General features: G+C 49.8%; 1 protein-coding gene across 2 annotated transcripts in view; it reads right to left on the bottom strand.

Moving 5' to 3' along the window:
• Nucleotides 1–19529, bottom strand: part of LOC147700306 (uncharacterized) — a 100196-nt gene that overhangs the window by 61718 nt on the left and 18949 nt on the right. For both annotated transcript variants that reach the window (XR_015299398.1, XM_086935678.1), the window contains exon 4: nucleotides 13117–13203. Coding sequence is in view for 1 of the 2 variants with exons in the window: in XM_086935678.1 (XP_086791804.1) it covers nucleotides 13117–13203 (87 nt within the window). In the remaining variant the exon portion in view is untranslated. The remainder of the gene's footprint in view (nucleotides 1–13116; nucleotides 13204–19529) is intronic.

Genomic DNA, 19529 nt, shown 5'->3' with positions numbered 1-19529 from the left:
CCTGCTGCCGGGCCGCCCCGAAACGCCTCCACGGACCCTTCACCTGCACAACCTACAAGTTCACCTGCCTCCGAACATGCACCGCGCCCGCCAAGCCAAACCCCAGCAGCGGCCTCAAGTGCATCCTACTCAACACCCGCTCCGTCCACAGACACGCCGTCGAACTCTGGAACCTGCTCGACACAACATCTCCAGACGTCGCCTTCCTCACTGAAACATGGATGAACGCCTCCTCAGCCCCCGACATCGCCATCGCCATCCCGGATGGATACAAGATCATCAGGAGGGACCGCATCAACCAGACCGGAGGAGGCATCGCCATCGTCCACAAGAACACCATCCGCATCACGACCGACGCCGACGACACCTACACCGCCGCCGAACACCTCCACTTCCAGATTCACACCGACCCAAAGACGACCCTCAGAGGCACCCTCATCTACAGACCCCCGGGACCACGCACACAATTCAGCGAAGACATCACGGACTTCATCAGCCCACACGCCCTCCCCTCCGCCGACTACATCCTCCTAGGGGACCTCAACTCCACCTGGAGAACAACAAGGACCGCAACACCGTCACCCTGCTGGACAACCTCGCCAACCTCGGACTCAAGCAACTGGTCAACACCCCCACCCACTACGCCGGCCACACGCTTGACCCAGTCTTCTCATCCAGCAAGCACATCGCCTTCAGCCACTCCACCGGACTTCACTGGACCGACCACAGCTGCGTCCACTTCAGCTTCAGACAAGCACTGGCGTTGCCAATAGGTCTCGCAGTAGGAAAGTTGGAGCTATTGGTTTTGTAAATGACATTTTATATTTATGTTTTGTGATTTACAATGCCAATACTTTTAACTTTAGCATATGTGACACTTTTAGTATTTGTAATGTCACATGTTTTGTATTGCCTTTACTTAGATGTATTGATATTACAATTAACATTGGCTTTTAATTTTTTTAAATAATTAATACTTACATAAAAGTGATTGTAATTTTTAATGGCAATAGCTTAAACTTTTGTAAATAACTGTTGTGAAGATTATGTTCAGTGACTAAAATCCAAGAACAGAAGTGAAATATTAACATTTTTGGTGACATTTGCAATAAAGCTTCAAACATTGAGAGAACATATTTGAACCAGTGATGCTGTGGTAGTGCTGAGTGATGCTGTGGTGGTGCTGAGTGATGCTGTGGTGGAGCGATAGATAGATAGACAGAGTGACAGCGATAGATAGATTAGACAGAGTGAGGGCGATAGATAGATAGACAGTGAGGGAAATAGATAGAGTGAGGGCGATAGATAGATAGATTGATAGAGAGTGAGGGCGATAGAGAGATAGAGTGAGGGCAATAGATAGATAGAGTGAGGGGAATAGATAGAGGGCGACAGATGTGTGTGTTTGTGTGTGTGCGGTTGTGTGTGGTTGTTATGTTATGTTATAACGTTGTTTTATATAGCGCACGGCTACTCAAAAAGAGTGTCCCGGCGCTTTTATTGAGAACCTAAGGCAGAGTGAACACAACACAACAATAATAAACAGATAAAAAAGCAGAGAAAACAGGGTAGATAGGCTAAAGGGCAAAAAGCCAAGTTTTAAGGTCCTTCCTGAAAGTGAACAAACTAGTAGCGCCTCGCAACGCCAATGGCAGAGTATGCCACAGCTGTGGCGCCAACAGGCTGAAGGAGCGGCCTCCAATACGAGCCTTTTTTACCCGCGGAACCATCGCAAGAAACAGAGATTCAGATCTTAGAGATCGAGCCGGGCGGTAGAAGACAAGTCTCCTCTGGAGATACTTTGCTCCCACACTGTCAGCTTCCTGTGCTCCTCCTAAAGTAGAGGCAAGAACTTCCAGAGCATCTTAAGAAGGCCAAAACATGTTCCCGTTAAACCAAGGATCTGAGATCTTAACGTGAGACCCTTGTCCATCCTGATCCCCAAGTTTTTAGCCATCTGGGACGAACAAGACGGAGGGAACATATTAGCAGGACACCATGCTTGCCAGTCCGGATCCGATAGACAAACGAAGAAGAGTACCTCAGATTTGTCCGAGTTGCACTTGAGGCTGTTCAGCTGGAACCATTTAAAAACAGCCCCAAGGCACTCCCGGATACTCTCTCCATTGAAATCCTCTCCTTTCTTACACAAAAAGAGGAGTTGGGTGTCATCGGCATAGGATACGATCTGGGCCCCGAAAGACTCCGCCAATGCCGCCAAAGGGGTCATAAAGATGTTAAAAAGAGTCGGGCTCAACACAGAACCCTGGGGAACTCCGACTCCCAAAGGCGGCATCACGGCCGAGCTGGATGAGGCCCAGACCGTTTGTCGACGGCCAGCCAAAAATGATCTAAACCAGCTGAGCACCGTCCCCCTCAGACCGATCTCATGAAGTCTGGCGAGAAGACCCTCATGGGGGACGGTGTCAAAGGCGCCGACAGGTCCAACATGACAAGCATGGCTTTGCCCCCTGAATCAAGAACCTCTTTTATGGCTTCAGATACCTCCAAGAGCGCCGTCTCGGTACTTAGGTTAGGGCGGAAGCCAGATTGAGTAGGGTGTAGTACATTATGGGATTCCAGATAATTAGAAAGCTCCATGTGTACATGCTTCTCCAGAATCTTCGTGAGCGCAGGGAGGAGAGAAATAGGCCTGTAGTTGGCCAGGACTTCCGGGTCGAGCCCAGGCTTCTTAAGCAAAGGAATGACCATTGCTTGCTTCCAGGCCTGCGGGACCACTCCCTGGCTCAACGAAAGATTCAAAAGTGGGTTCGCCAGCGGATTTATGACTTCTGCCATTTTTGCCAAGAATTTGGCTGGGCATGGGTCAAGGGGCGACCCAGATTTGAGATTTCCCATAAGTGCTACTGAAGCAGGAACTGAGATAGATGGAAAGACGGCCATAACTGAACCCAAAGGGGCCGGTGACACTAATCCATCTACGGGGCTGGATGGAGTTGCAGGCACCCGCAGAGGAAAGGAGTCTTGGATCAGCTTGATCTTATTGGTAAAAAAGTTAGCCAAATCGGAAGCCCAGGACTCCGAAGGATCAACCTGAGTCACATTAGAGCGGGGGCCGTGAATTCCCTCACAATTGTGAAGATCTCCTTACAAGAATTAGAGGCGGCCTCTATCCTCCTCGCGAAGTAGCCTTTTTTCTCCAGGAGAATGTCCCGATGGTAGGCTTTAACTGCTGCTCTATAGGCGAGCCTTGCCACAGAGTCGTACTGCGAGCGCCAGGCTCTTTCCGCTACCTTGCACTGCCGTCGTGAAAGCGACAGCGCTTCAGTAAACCAGGGGGCAGAGACCCGCTTAGATGTTAACCGGGGGGCCATCACAGGGGCTAACTCAATTAATCTATCCAATAGCCACACTTGCAAGGAATCCAAGTCCCTCTCCAACTCTCCCGTCAGGGGGCAGGGATGGTCCCGAGCAGCCTGAGCCAGCATATCTGGGGTCACCCGGTGATATGCCCTAGGGGCACGACCCTGATGCTTAGAAGCAGTATTGGACGATTTCATCGTGCCCCCAATATGGAATTTGGCCAGTCTATGGTCCGACCAAAGCACTGGTACAAGATCCGTCATCTCCAAAGGGGACGTGGAGAAGACCTGATCTAGGGTATGACCCTTATCATGTGTTGGTCCAAAAAGATAAGGGATCAGGCCGAAAGGGGCCGTGACATCAGACAGCTTGATAGTGTCATGGTCCAGTTGCTCATCCAGGTGAAAATTAAAATCCCCGGCAAGAACACAATGTTCCGCTTTCAAGGCCAACACCGAGATTACTGACTGAAGCTCATCAAAGAAGGTACCAGGCGATCCAGGTGGCCTATAGACTAAGAGGCCTTTGAAAGATTGATGAGGCGTCAATGTAATGGAAAATGCAAGGGATTCAGATCCTTGGATATCGTCCATGGGCAGAATGGAGCAAGTGGCGCATTTATTCACCACCACTGCCACTCCACCACCCCTCCCCTTCAGTCTGTCCTGCCTGAAAATGTTGTAGTCAGGGGGGATAGCTATGGTTATATCGGGATTAGAAAATTCCCCAACCAGGTCTCAGTCAGCAGTGGTTGTGTGTGTGTAGTTGTTTGAGTGGTTGTATGTGTGAGTGGTTGTATGTGTGGGTGGTTGTATGTGTGGGTGGTTGTATGTGTGGGTGGTTGTATGTGTGAGTGGTTGTATGTGTGAGTGGTTGTATGTGTGAGTGGTTGTATGTGTGAGTGGTTGTATGTGTGAGTGGTTGTATGTGTGAGTGGTTGTATGCGTGTATGGTGGTGGGGTTGTGTGTGGGGTTGTGTATGTGTGTGGGTGTTTGGGGGTGTGTGTGGGTGTTTGGGGTTGTGTGTGGGGTTGTGTGTGTGGGGTTGCGTGTGTGTAGTTGTGTGTGGTTGTGTGTGTGGTTGGGTGTGTGGTTGTGTGAGATTGTGTGTGTGGTGTGGTTGTGTGTGTGGTTGGGTGTGTGGTTGTGTGGAGGCTAGCCAAAATGACTATGTGAAAGTTTTAGTGATGGAAAAACGACTTTAATAAATGGCCCAAAAATAAGCTATACAAATGACATAATTAGTTGGCCACAAACCAGCAAACCTTCTGAAGTGAGAAACCTCTAAAAAACTGCAAATTGTGTTCTGGCTTAGTTCAACTGCCGATTGCCATCTAATAGTCTTTATTGATATTTGAGTGCCTTCTCGTTGCCCAGCAGCAGGCAGTCCCAAGGACTGATCCCAGCCTCTGCTCCTGCTGTGTGATGAGCACTGACACGAACTTCAAAGGACCTGGATATGCTTGCAACAATCATTTTCTTTGGTGGTTGCTGAGGTTGTGGCTTTCTGTTTGTTTGATGCTTATGGTCGTATTCAGTCAGTGTATTGGCCAACAAGGGAAAGATGCATGTTTAATAGTAACTATGGAAGGTTCACTGCATATCATAATATCCTTGCACATCACGCGCACCTATTAACGCTGTGTCTCATTGTAAGGATCTTCACGCGTTCCTGTTTCCGCGCCTCTCTTGCAGGTCGTCTGCATAGCCGCATGCGCGCGCACCCCTCACTGGGTATTAGCTGTATGAAATGATTACATCGATTCTTCTCAAGCATCTGAAGGGTTTAATGGAGTCGGTCCCAGCCCACTTTTGCTGGCGCTCAGTTAATTGAGGATCGTCTGTGTCTTGAGAGGAGGAAGCCTCTTCGGTCCCTAGCAGATGCTGACACCTCATTACCTCTCGGAGAAGCCCCGCACAACTTGAAGTAGATTAATACATTTCATAAAAAGGATAATGCTAATGGATAAAGTGGTTTGTATTCTGTCTTGGGTTATGCTTTAATAAGCTCGGAAGTGAAAGAGTCAAGCAAATGCAGAAAACAGAAAAGAGAAGCGATGAGGGGTGACAGCCTGGCACATATGATGAAAGAAAACAAAGGGACGAATAAGACAGACAAACAAATGAAACAAACGGGTAGGCAAATAATCTGGAGAGAGACACAGTTGACACATAAAGATATAGAGAAAGAGGGAGCTGAGAGAGAAAACAGTACAAGAGAGGGCACGTGATAGCGTGAGAGAGAATTAGGGAAACAAGAGCGGCCGGGAAACTGAAACTACGGCCGGCCAGCCATGAATAACAAGCAAATGCAGAAAACAGAAAAGAGAGCGATGAGGGGTGACAGCCTGGCACATATGATTAAAGAAAACAAAGGGACGAATAAGACGGACAAACTGAAATGAAACAAACGGGTAGGCAAATAATCTGGAGAGAGACACAGTTGACACATAAAGATATAGAGAAAGAGGGAGCTGAGAGAGAAAACAGTACAAGAGAGGGCACGTGATAGTGTGAGAGAGAATTAGAGAAACAAGAGCGGCCGGGAAACTGAAAGTACGGCCGGCCAGCCATGAATAATTAGGGGAGGAGAAGCTGCAGAGCACACGCTGGGAGAAGCCCTTTGATGTGGTGGCAGCCGTGAAAAAATGCAATTAGGAGGGAGGGAGGGAGGGAGGCTGATGCGCGTGCTTGTTTGGTCACGTGATTCACGTGAACTCGAAGAAAACCGCACAGAAAAAAGCCTTAGTTTGACGAGTATTTTGAGCACTAGAATTCTCTCCATTTTCCATTCCTGCGGAATGGAAAAGGCGAGACCTAAAAAACCACCACCCACCACCACCCGCAACAGGTTCCTCACAGAATCTGGAGCAAGATCACCGCCGACCAGCTCACCGCCTCCCTCAGCCAGAACCCACCTGCCAGCACACTGGACCCCAACGAAGCAGCCCGCAAATTCACGCAGTGGCTGACCGCCTGCGCTGACGACCTCGCACCTCTGAAGAACCCTACCAGCAAACCCAGAAGCAAGAAGGCCCCCTGGTTCACCGACGAACTCAAGGACTCCAAGAAGACCTGCCGCACCCTCGAGAAAGCCTGGCTCCTCGACCGGACCACTGACAACATGACCCCCCTCAAACACGCGACCCGCAAGCACCACCAGCTCATCCGCACCACCAAGAAGAAATCACTGAAGGATCTACTGGACAACAACGCCCACGACAGCAAGGAACTCTTCAGCATCGTCAAGGAGTTCTCCAACCCCAGCACCGGCAACAACGACATCACCCCCTCACAAGATCTCTGCGACTCCCTCGCCTCGTTCTTCCACCCCAAGATTGCCGACATCCACAACAGCTTCGGCACACCATCCTCGCACCCAACCGTCGAACCAACGCACCTCACTGCCACCTTTCCGCACCTGGACCGCAGTGACCACCGAAGACACAGCCCGCATGATGAACACCATCCACTCCGGATCTCCGACTGACCCCTGCCCCCACCACGTCTTCAACAAGGCCGACTCCACCATCGCACCCCAACGCGGAGATGTCATCAACACCTCCTTCGACACCGCCACCTTCCCGGAGAGCTGGAAGCATGCCGAGCTCAGCGCGATACTGAAGAAACCAACAGCGGACCCCACCGACCTCAAGAACTTCCGCCCTATCTCGCTCCTCCCTTTTCCTGCCAAAGTCATCGAGAAGATCGCCAACAGACAGCTTGCCGCCTGCCTCGAGACGAATGGATCCCTCGACCCCTTGCAGTCCGGTTTCAGAGCCAACCACAGCACCGAGACTGCCCTCATCGCAGCCACCGATGACATCCGAGCCCTTCTCGACAACGGGGAAACAGTGGCACTCATCCTCCTGGACCTCTCCGCCGCGTTCGACACTGTCTGCCACCACACCCTAGTCCAACGCCTCAGCAACACTGGCATCCAAGAGAAGGCATTGAAGTGGATCATCTCGTTCCTCGCTGGAAGAACACAGAGGGTCCGCCTCCCCCCGTTTCGTTCCGAGGCCATCGAAGTCATCTGCGGCGTCCCGCAAGGATCATCACTCAGCCCCACCCTCTTCAACGTCTACATGAGACCTCTAGCAGATATCGCACGCCAACACAACCTCAACATCATCTCCTACGCCGACGACACACAGCTGATCCTCTCGCTCACCAGAGACCCCGACACTGCCAGAACCAGCCTCCACGAAGGGATGAAAGACGTCGCCGAGTGGATGAAGGACAGCCGCTTGAAACTGAACTCAGACAAGATGGAAGTCCTCATCCTTGGGCCATCACCCACCGCCTGGGACGACTCCTGGTGGCCCCCAGCCCTGGGCACCGCCCCCAAGCCGACAGACCACGCACGCAACCTGGGCTTCATCCTGGACTCCTCCCTCTCGAAGACCAGACAAGTCAACGCCGTCTCCTCTTCATGCTTTCACACCCTCCGCATGCTCAGCAAGATCTTCCGATGGATCCCGATCGAAACCAGGAAGACGGTCACCCAGGCCCTCGTCACCAGCCGGCTGGACTACGGAAACACCCTCTACGCCGGAACCACAGCCAAGCTACAGAAAAGACTACAACGCATCCAGAACGCCTCCGCCCGACTCATCCTAGACATCCCTCGACGCAGCCACATCTCCGGCCACCTGAGGAACCTGCACTGGCTCCCCGTCAACAAGAGGATCACGTTCAGGCTCCTCACCCACATACACAAGTCTCTCCACAACCTGTGCCCCAAGTACCTCAACAACCGCCTGACCTTCCACACGCCCACCTGCCAGCTACGTTCCGCTAGCCTCGCCCTCGCCGCCGTACCACGCATCCGAAGAGCCACCGCCGGAGGCAGATCCTTCTCCTACCTGGCGGCCAAGACATGGAACTCCCTCCCCATCCACCTTCGGCTGACCCAGGACCACCTCGCCTTCAGGAGACAACTCAAGACCTGGCTGTTCGAGCAGTAGCGGCCCCCCTCCCCCAAGCTCCTTGAGACCCTTCCGGGTGAGTAGCGCGCTATACAAGTGTTATGATTGATTGATTGATTGATCTGAGAATGACAGTGCACTACCACATCATGCGTTAGTAATATATTTATGTAAAGTGAGTTTTTAAGCATGAACTGGGAAATATTCCTGCTCCTGCCCAGATGACAATGCTATTAGTGAACTAAGAGGCAAGCCAGGGATCATGTGTAGCCTGATTGTGGGTTTGATTCTTAATATACATGGAGCAAACGTTTATTCTAGAAAATAAAGTTTTCTTGTACTGCAGAAATAGTGAACTTGCATATCTGAGGGTTCTCTCATGTGATAATGAAGAGAAAGGCGGCTCTAGAAGACAAATTATTTGCCTAGGATCACACAATTTGAGACCAGTTCACGGGTGAAGTACATTACAGTTAGGTCGAGTAGATTATTCAAGTTACTAGACCCGAAGGTCTAGTAACATTTCTAGCATTTTCCCAGCTCTGCTTATGTTAGTTAGCACAAGCGATCCTGATAAAACAAACCGAATTAGAAGTTAACATTTCTGCCTGGCCTTATTTCATTCTATTAGACCAATGGGCCTAAGTCACTAAATACACGATCTCCAACTGAGAGTTGTCACCACAGTGTTCCTGGGTCCACCATAAAGTGGATACGAAAACTGCAGCATACCTGGACTTCTCCAATTGTCTAACATATTGGCATTGAGACCAGAATGTGAAGAGTATGAGAAGCCCATGACTAAAACTAAAACAACTTCTATGATGGCTTGAATGTATAGCCTACCAAGCTTCAATCAGTAGAGAGAGCAAATAAGTGGCAACTGTGACCCCCTCCCCCCAAATAACATCCTTGCTTTGTAAACACAAACACATTAATGTCCGACACTCTTCTTTGGGGCTCTTCTGAGCTGAGGTGATGAGAGTGGGTGTGGCACTGTCCGATTACAGTACAACTGTCTAACAGTCGATTGAGAGGGCCACAAATACTGTTGCACTCTATTTTGATAACCAAGATACCCGCTTTGACCTTTTCAATGTTCAAGGTTTGTGCAATTAAGCAGACAAAGTTTCGTCTAGAAAGCACTCAAGTGTTTGGTGCAACTGTGTTTACGGCACTAGGAAGTAAGAAACAGTACCTATCACGAATACTGCTCAGTAACCACAGACTCACCCAGAATCCACAAAAGGGCCTCACACTAGTAGCAGCAGCAATCACTTTAAACCTTTTTTAGACTGCCTGCCTCACAGCGATAAATGTCACAGGCATTTTGGGATAAGGGTGACACAGTAACTGCAGTTAGATGTTGTACTACCTGGTGCCTCCCTCGTTGAAAACAAATTACAAGAGACCAGATTCACAAAGGTATACTTACACTTTTGTGTAAGCTTACAATTGTTTGCTATTCACAAAGGTATTTTATGAGTAGTATCTTTACGACTGCGAAGTCTCTGCACATAAAAAATAGGACTGTCAGAAGCAGTGGCGTAGGGAACCCCCCACTTAAGCGGGGGCTGCTACGGGACTTATGGGCTGGTGAACTTGATCCCAATAAAACGTTAATCAGCCATGTGTGGCCTCTTCAGTCTGCAGGCTGAATGTTAATAAATAATGGATAGGGAATACCATGACAGAGGGGTGTGGCTTTAGGCCGGCTTTAGGCAAAGGCAAAAGAGAACGGAATATAGTGGAATGATGAAGGAAAGGGACAACACAGAGAGAGGGAGAAACAGAAAAGGTGTTCTGAGAGACAGATAAAGAAAAAGGATATAGAATATTGGTAGAAAGTAAAGAATGCACTGGTGGGAAAAGTAAGGATGAAAAGAAGAACATTAAAAGGAAACTTAAAAAAAGGTGAAAATTAGGATAGACACGTGAAATAATGAACAGACGAAAGAGCAAAAGAATGGAGTGAAAGGGTGAATGGATGGAGTGAAAAGGTCAAACAATGAATAGGTGTACGGGAAAATGGATGTATGTTATCAGTGTTTTTATAGCGTGCTAATCACCATTGAGGGTATTAGTGCGCACAGTGATGAAAGAGTGAAAAGATTGAGAGATAAAAGGGTGAACGAATGGAAAGATGGGCACTGGAAAAATGGTACGTGTGAAAGGATGTCTGAAAGAGTGAAAGGGTGAATGGATGGATTTTGGATGTATGTTGGATCGACAGAAAGGTGAAGGGATTGGTACATGAATAAATGGATAGAAGGATGAAAGGATTGATGGATGAAAGGAGGATGAAAGGGAAAAGGGAACACTTCTATGAAAATCAGCTTTGCTCACTTTGCGTGCTGGTTGTAGAGGTATGCTTCAAGTGTTTTTTTCTCGAATTTTCTAGCTACTCCATTGGTCACAAGGATACCCTTTACTTTCTTTTATCTGAGAGTTCAGCTGGTGCACAAAACAACCCACTCTCCTTTTTCATGTTTGCTAAGAACTAAGATAATCAGCCTTTTCTGTAAGATCTTCTAATAAACCTTGGGAAATATAGGCAGTAGGAAGCTGGCTTAATATATGGTATACCACTTGGTGGCTATACTGTGCACAGAGTCCAGAGATTCCCCCAGAAGTGTACAGGGCTCAATGCAAACCCAGGATGCTCCGTTAGTGACAGTGTGGGCAACAGCCTTATGCCTAGCACAGAGGAGTGTAAGACATATTACACACAGGACCAATAACAGACACGACTAAAAAAGGAGATCCATACTAATTTTATAGAAATAAGCTTTGTTTAGTGCTTAATCTTAAAACAAAGTTCTTCACAAAAAGGCAGGTTCTGAATAAAAATACTTTTCACTTTCAAAAGGCTACAGAGTGCAATTTCTGACCACTTCAATGTTATTGTATTGTATCAACATTTATAATGTGCGCTGTAACCCTACGGGCATCCGTTATCATAAGGAGGAAACCAATGTAATTTATATTTAAACAGGTAAGTACACAACTTACAGTTCCAGTCTTCGGAGCCAAAGGTCAGCAAGGGGCAAGGGTCAGGCGTGTACCAAAACTGCATCACCAGAGGCACAGGGGCGGCCGGGCACAGAGGTCATAATCAGAGTTTGCCCCCAATGCATATCAATTGAGACTGGTGCTTGAAGCCACACTGATTGCGGGTAGGTAAATCGGATGCAGGGGCCAAGCTTTGAGGGCTAGATCAAGCACGGGTGGGGGCACAAAGAAGCACCAAACATACACCACTAGCGGCATAGGGGCAGCTGGGTTCAGGTTGCAATTCAGGGAACCATAGGTTCAGCTCACCAAGGCCTAGGGACTTCGGTGCAGGACTATCTTTGGATTCTTCTAACGGAGCTGGTCGCAGTCAGGGGGAGCCTTCGGATTCAGGCTGCAGGCATCGTTGTGGAGAGGTGAGACAATGCTGGACCTGAGATGAGGATCACTGAGGAGCCTGTTCTGGGTCGGTGGTCCACCTGGACACAGACCAGAGGCATCTGGTGAAGAGTGGGCAGGACTTGCGGATCTGGAAGGCACTGGAATCCTTTGTGTTGGTTTTCTGGGGACAGAATCGCTGTCTTCTGGAGTTCAAGTCTCTGTCAGAATTCAGGGAGTCTTCCTCTGGTTTCTGGAAGTTACTGGCTCCAGAACAAACGCCGTCTTCTCGGAGGGTCTTTGAAGCTAGAGACAGGCAGATAGGGCTGGGGACAAGTCAGTAGTCTACGGACTTCGCTGCACTGCAGCTTTTTCCTCCTTTGTTTTAGGTCGCAAGTAACTAGTTTCAAGGTCTAGGGGAGCCTCCTTAATACTATATTTAGGGGGAGTTTTAAGGGAGCAACAGGTAGGGCCAATGGTCACCGAATCTGAGGTGACTAAACCCTGTATTATGCCACCCTCCAGTGTGAGGGGGCAGAATCCTAGCCCCGATAGGAGGAGTCCCCTGAGGGGACTGAAAATGGGGAATGGGGGGGGGGGAGGGGGGGGAGTCACATTACAAAGGCGGCAGGCCTCTGCCCAGGATGTGAATTGTTTCTGGGCCCAGAAAGCAGAGGCTCTCCACCCAGGGGTCCAGAGCCATGTCTGCTTTGGTAGGCTGCCTAAAGCCAGTCAGCAACCACACCAGGGTTGGTAGGTTTTCAGGGGGCAACTCTGAGGCACCTGAGTATATGGTTTAATAAATATTACACTGGCATGAGTGTGGACTTATTACCAGGAGTAATTTGGTACCAAACACTCCTGGTTTCAGTGAAGCCATCAGGGTGCTGGGGAACTCGATTTGTCACGTTTCCAGCCCATATACTCCTTATGGCTTCCCTGGCACTTATGATACTTAAGAATTGACTTAAGAATAGTAGGAGCCGATCTACTCATGCAGATAGGCCCTCACCTGTGGTATAGTGCATCCTGCCTTAGGGTAGAAAGGCCTGCTAGAGGGGTGACTTATCTATACCTTCAGACAGTGCTTGCTGGCAAAGCACCCGTTCAGGGTGTCTGTCAACGCTGTTGTTTTTCCTTACCACACAGGGGCATGCAACTGCAAAGGCAGTGGCATGGTCCCAATGAGGGGGTCCCAGGGGACCCTTTTCAGCTTCCAGACCCTAGGTACCAAGGTCACCACTTACTAGGAACTTACAAGGGGCAGAAGTACAAATTATGGACATGCTTTTAATGAAGAGCACTGACACAGGGGACCTGGTTGGCAGAGACCCTGTACACTACAATCGAAACCACATCAAATACCAGAGAAAAAGAGGGGGCTAACCATGTCAAAAGAGGCACTTTTCCAAATAGAAATATTGGGAATACATTTCACCCATTTTTTAAGGCGGTATCTCATCTGACTCACCTGCGTTTACTTGTTCATCCTGGGTCTCTTGCTTGAAAAGTCTTTTGTTTTCATCAGTAAAGCTGGGTGAAATCACAATGATATCACCTGCAAGAAGCACAGAAAATAATAAGACTAACAAAATCTCAGCAGAGCACATGCAGAAGTGGATGACGCTAGGGGAAGCGTCGCCCCACTGCTCTCAGAGCAGGAAAAAGAATAGGATAATAACAGTTATCATTATTTTATTTTTCGTAGGTTCGGGCTGGGTTAGGGTGGGGAGGCTGGTGGCACAGGGGGAGGAGTGGTTTGTGCACACTAAGCAGACATGACTGCTTGGCCGGTCGTCTGGGACTGGCCGAAGAGTCATGCACAGTTAGCCTGGTGGGGAACATGCCCAGGCTCCCTGTCCTTGTCCCCGCCTGAGCGCCAAGTCACAGCGCTCAGACCAATCACGTTGCAGCGTTGTGATTGGCTTAGGGGAGCTCGGGTGGCTCCTGCTGCTTCTGGTCGAAGGAACGAGGAGAGACAGCGGCCTGCGGCGGGGAGGTTGGAGGGAAGTGATTTTTATTTTTTCGTTACTCCTTCCCCCCGCCCCACCCCCCTCTGTTCCCTGCCAGCCGCTAGTGGAAGAAACACGGAATGGTGACTGTTCTGAAATGCCACCAGTAAGCAGAATACACATAATGTAATTAGCCTGGGTTTAATTCATGATATATTTCATGTGTCACTTTATCATTTACTTTACACAAGTGTGTGCCTGGGATATCAAAGCACAGATCTGATTCATATGAAACCCGGAAGATTCTCTGGGAGGAAAGAACATCAGCAGATCTCTGCTTTATTTTCTGTCTATGCTTATCTTGGCACAAGTGATCCTGATAAAACAACACAGAGTCTTGTTTAAAAGTATTGCATGATCATGGCTCATTCTATTTAACCAATGTGCCAAAGTCACTAAAACCACAGGCTCCAACTGAGAGTTATGGAAATCCAATACTTGAATTGTTTCAGCTTTACATATATAAGCAATACAATATAAATATAACAGTACAAAAAGTTATTTAAAAATCAGATTCAAGGTTACACATTATGCAACCCCAAGGTTAGTGCCCAAGATATCATTTGAAAGTCTGCAATAATCAATTCCCAGCTGTGCTGGCAAGTTGGATAACAGAAGAAAAGTTGCATCAGGTCAGTAAAACTAGGCAAATGATATCAAAAGGAGCTGTAAAACCAACATTAAAGCAACATGCAGCATTAAAAATGTTACTGCACTTCCTCACACACATGTACAAATGATATTCAGATAGAAAATATGCAAAATCGCAATTATAGAAACCAACTAATCCCACAGCTCAAGCGAGGGCGAATGCATACTGGGTGTTGCATCGTTTTGCTTTCTATGCAGAGTAGATGTATGAGGCTACAAGCCTGAAAAACATTTCACAGTCCGCTCTAAGGGAGATGGACATGACTGGCAGCAAGTTGCTGGTACCTGTTTCAGCTCTCATGCATTTGGAGCAAAAACGATCTATTTCAAGTTTTATGAGAGGAGGCGTCGTACTGGAACTAGCCTTGGTTGGAAAATTGCCAGCAGGGCCTGTTAGTCTCAGCAGTGTGTCAAATTTTTTAAAGACGACCAGCTTAACTGCTTACTTTAAAGATGGTAGATTATTTTGTACTTGTAGCCATTGTTTGCAAGCTGCTGAGCCACAGAGCTTTTTGTGTCGAGTGGGAAGCCAGGAGATGTTTTACCTGTTTGGTTTTACTACCTGGTTTCCAGGGGCTACTGCACATGAGGATCTTCCTGTGGGTCATGTGAAGAAAGAAGGATCTAGATACAACAATTAAGGATCATGGTTGCTTTCAATTCACCTTGACTGTCATATCAACAATTTGATTGCAGAACTCTGGACTTATTAATATATAGTCTATTAAACTGTACCATATGCTTAATCTAAAAGTATGCTGTGCGTGGTGATCCAAGGGACAGTGGCCATTGAGGGGGATTGACAAAGAATGCATTAAAAACTTGTCCTCGTCTGGTGGATCCTAAACGTGGTAACCAAAATTTAGGGGACCTCTCCTTGCCTACACCATGGCTTGGTCGCCCACAGAGACACAACTGGCTGGGTGTTGAAATCTCTGCATACAAGTATGATGTGGGGAGGCGTTTGTCCTTGCCTTTGAAGGATAAGATTGGATTTTGCTTTGTGCGTTACTGATACAGTTGACTAATACATTTAAAAGTGGACTACCACTCATCCTGAATTCCACCTGGAAAATAAATGTTAAATAGATTAAAGAACTATGAGTTGTGACTAATCGGCAGGTGCCAAATGTTATTTGGTATAGGAACGAATATGCTACTTACCAGTATGCATCTGTTCTTGGCATGTAGGGCTGCTGACATTCATATCTGTGCATAGATCGCCGCTTAGTGTTGGGTCCGGATGATCGCACATTGTTGTCCTGGAAGAGTCTTCGAAGTATCACGAGATAGGTGGCTCCTCCCCTGGACTACAGTGCGCATGGGCATCGACTCCATCCTCAGATTGTTTTTAGCCATTGTGGCCAAGATGGAGTGAAACTAAGTGAATGATGACCATGCTAGAAGTATGTGTGAATGCTGCAGCCGCTACAGGCGCCGGGGAGGAGGGCGGGCGATATGAATGTCAGCAGCCCTACATGCCAAGAACAGATGCATACTGGTAAGTAGCATATTCGGTTCGAGGCATGTGGGCTGCTGAATTCATATCTGTGCATAGAATACATAGCAGTTCCTCCATTAACGGCGGCTGCCCGTGCCAGCTGCAGCAGTTTGGAAAAGTGTTTTTAGAACAGCCTGCCCTACAGCTGCCTGCTGTTTGGAGTGCACATCAACACAGTAATGTTTTGTAAGTTTGGAAAAGTGTTTTTAGAACAGCCTGCTCTACAGCTGCCTGCTGTTTGGAGTGCACATCAACACAGTAATGTTTTGTAAATGTGTGTGTGGTAGACCATGTGGCTGCTCTACATATGTCTTCCAAAGGAATATTTCCAAGGAAAGCCATGGAGGCCCCCAACTTGCGGGTGGAGTGGGCCCGTGGTGGAATGGTGACAGTGCGCTTGGCTTTCTGATAGCAGATCTGAATACATTTAACGATCCACCTGGCTATACCAGCCTTGGAAATGGGGTTACCTTTGTGTTGTGGCGCAAAGGCAAAAAAGAGTTGTTTAGTCTTCCTAAAATCTTTGGTCCTATCAATGTAGTACATTAGGGCCCTTTTGACGTCAAGTGTGTGGAGCATTCTCTCCGCAAGTGACTCTGGATTTTGGAAGAACACAGGTAGTTCTATAGTCTGGTTGATATGGAACTGAGACACTACCTTAGGAAGGAATTTAGGGTTAGTGCGAAGCACCACCCTGATAGAATGAATCTGAATAAATGGCTCTTGGATAGTTAGTGCCTGGAGTTCACTAACTCGTCGTAGCGCCGTAATCGCTATAAGGAAAGCCACCTTCCACGTCAAGAACTGAATTTCGCAGGAATGCAGTGGCTCAAAAGAGGGACCCATCAGCCTGGTGAGGACCACATTGAGGTTCCACTCTGGAGCTGGTGGCGTCCGCAGAGGAATGACTCGTTCGAGTCCTTCCAGAAAAGCTTTAATGGCAGGCACCTTGAAAAGTGAGAGGTGCTGTCTGTTTCAGAGATAAGCAGCCATTGCGGATAAATGTATACGAATGGGGGGGGGGCGGAGCTAGCCGGCAAGCGAAATGACTGCCTAGGTCCACAGCTCCGCCGTGCATTGCCCGGAATATCCTGAATTATCCTTTTATAGCAGCGTGATCTAGCAGTAACCAGGTCCCAGCCGACCCCTTCACTAGCGGGGACCCAGCGGTGGTTCCAGAGGCGCCGGGGATCGCGTAGTACGGCCGGGCTGGACGGAGCCCGCAGCACCGAGAGTCCAGGCCACAAGCAGCGGGCCCGAGTGATCGCATCATCCAGCTGGCGTCACCCGACGTGCGGCCGCGGTCCGCGCTAGACACCGGTTCGGAGCCCCGACCCCTCGCGCTCCTGAGGTGAGGAAACCTGACGGACTGCTGCCAGCTACACGGCTCTGACGGCCAGAGCCCACGCGACAGGACCCTGCAGGCGGCCTTCGGACCGCGATTGGACTCGGGAGTACGGAGAGACGCGTGGCCCTCCCCTCCCCCTCTGGACATAACGGGAGACTCCGGTGAGAGCCTGCAGCCCTATGGTGGTCTGACTTTGTGGTTTTGTGGCGTCCCCAAGCAAGGAGGCACATTGGGGAACGCGGCGGAAGGCATCATTGAGGTGGATCCTCGCGGCGTGGAGGTCGCCCCCCCCCTGGACAGCGCGGAGCCATTTCCTGACGTCATAAGCGCTGCACTGTGTGGCTCTGGGTCCCACCTGAAGTCTGCTGAAGCGACGCGCTTGAGTGGTGGGGGAGCCCCCCCCTTGAAATAAAGTGCGCACAGGTCTCTTGGCCAGCGGTCCCAACCCCTCCCCCCCCCAGATCCACTGATTGGACTGTATTGAGGTTTGGGCTTCAGGGATTGAGGGGGACACGGAGAGCGCCGAGAGTGGAGTGAACTTTGCGACCCCCCCCACGAGCCGACCCACCCCCACCCTCCTCCGGGTGGCGACTAGGGATTCTGGGGGTACTCACCAGCGCAGGGGCCCTGCCTTTCCTTACGCTCATTGCTACCTGGCGGTCCATACATTTGGCGCCGCACAGCAATCGATTACTTGAAGACAATGGGCAAGGGGGACAGAACACAGAGTAAGCTGCCCTTCTCCCAAAAAAGGCTGCTCCAACAAAGCCCGGCCACGGAGGACGGCCCCACAACACATACCGAGGCGGCTCGCAGCGAAGACTTGGACATCAAGACTATGTTATTGTCAATGGAACAGGGAATACAGTCCAGTACATCGACCCTGGGGTCCAAGATCGACGCTATGTCGTATAGGATGGACAGAATGGCGGAACGCTTGGACAAGCACGCAGAAAGACACGATATGGCGGAAAGACGTATGACGGAGGTCGAGGAGGCACAAACGGACCTGAACACGGCGCAAAAGAAAATGGAAAGAATGATGCAGGTCCTGAGTGATAAGACAGAAGATTTGGAGGCGCGCTCGCGACGCTGCAATCTACGCATCACGGGCCTTCCGGAGAGCACCTCCACTGGCCCCATGGAACGCTTTGTGGAAGATCTCCTCACGAAACTGCTGGGAGACGGAGTGTTCTCGGCCATGTTCACGGTTGAGAGGGCCCACCGGTCGTTGGCCCCCAAACCGCAGCCTGGCGCGCCTCCGCGCCCAATCATAGCGAAACTCCTCAACTACAGGGATAGGGACACTGCGCTCCGCCTGGCGAGGGCCAAACAACACCTACAATATGAGGGATCCACCATCTCGCTGTATCCGGACTTTACAGCAAAAGTCCAGGAGGAGCGGAAGCAGTTTATCCCCCACAAGAAGCGGCTTCGAGAACTGGGCTTAGACTACGCCTTACTGTACCCAGCCAAACTCCGCGTCAATAAGGGGGGACACTCTCATATCTTCACAGACCCCAAGGCGCTGCAACAGGCGATGAAGAGGTGGGCGAAGGAACAGAAATCGAATTCTGAGAAACCGCCCGGGGACGAGGACGCCGACAGCCGACTGGATGAGCAAGACTGAACAACGTCTGTGACAGCATCTACTCTGTGCCTCTGAGTTGGGGACTCTGGGACAGAGGCGTATTGTTTCATCAGTCTGAAGAGGAGCTGGGGCGATCGTGGACCTAAGAGACCATTGTTGATCGCACAGATAAGTGGAATTGCTGGAGGGTGCGGGGGGACGGGGGGGGGGGGGATACCTTGATGGGGCTTTGTGCTTCTACTGCCCGGGGGCGGGCTGCGGCCTGGTGCGAGAGCCCTGTCACTGGCCTCTTAATGAAAAGGATCCTGATCGTGGGACGTGTGTGCGGGCACTACTGGGACAAAATGAGTATTGAACTATCCTCAGGGTTATGACTGCTGCGACACTGGGGTGCTGTGCACGGCGGGTGCGAGTGGAGGGGCACACGAGCGATATGAGATGAGGGAGGGAACTATGTCACTCGGCTCCCTGCTGCCCTGCGCGTTTAGCACACTGTTTTGGTTGGTGACCCTAGTTGGGATGGGTCTGTTGGGAGGTGGGGAGGGGGTGATACTGTCGGACCAGGTTGGGGTGGGTCTGCTGTGGGTGGTAGGTCGGGGTGTTTTGGGGCGGGTGGTTTCCGGAGATTGGCTGCTTTGGCGGTTACAGTGTTTGGGGGGGATGGGAAGGGAGGGGGTGGGGGGTATGACTGGGGGGGTCTGTCCTTGACACGTTCACTGCACTGCTCAGGGGACTCGAGGTTCGCTGGTGATAACGGGGTACAGTGCTGTTGTACTGTTCT

The sequence above is a fragment of the Lissotriton vulgaris genome, chromosome 8 (assembly GCF_964263255.1).
Source record: "Lissotriton vulgaris chromosome 8, aLisVul1.2, whole genome shotgun sequence".
NCBI lineage: Eukaryota > Metazoa > Chordata > Amphibia > Caudata > Salamandridae > Lissotriton > Lissotriton vulgaris.
This window is presented reverse-complemented; position numbering and strand designations above follow the sequence as displayed.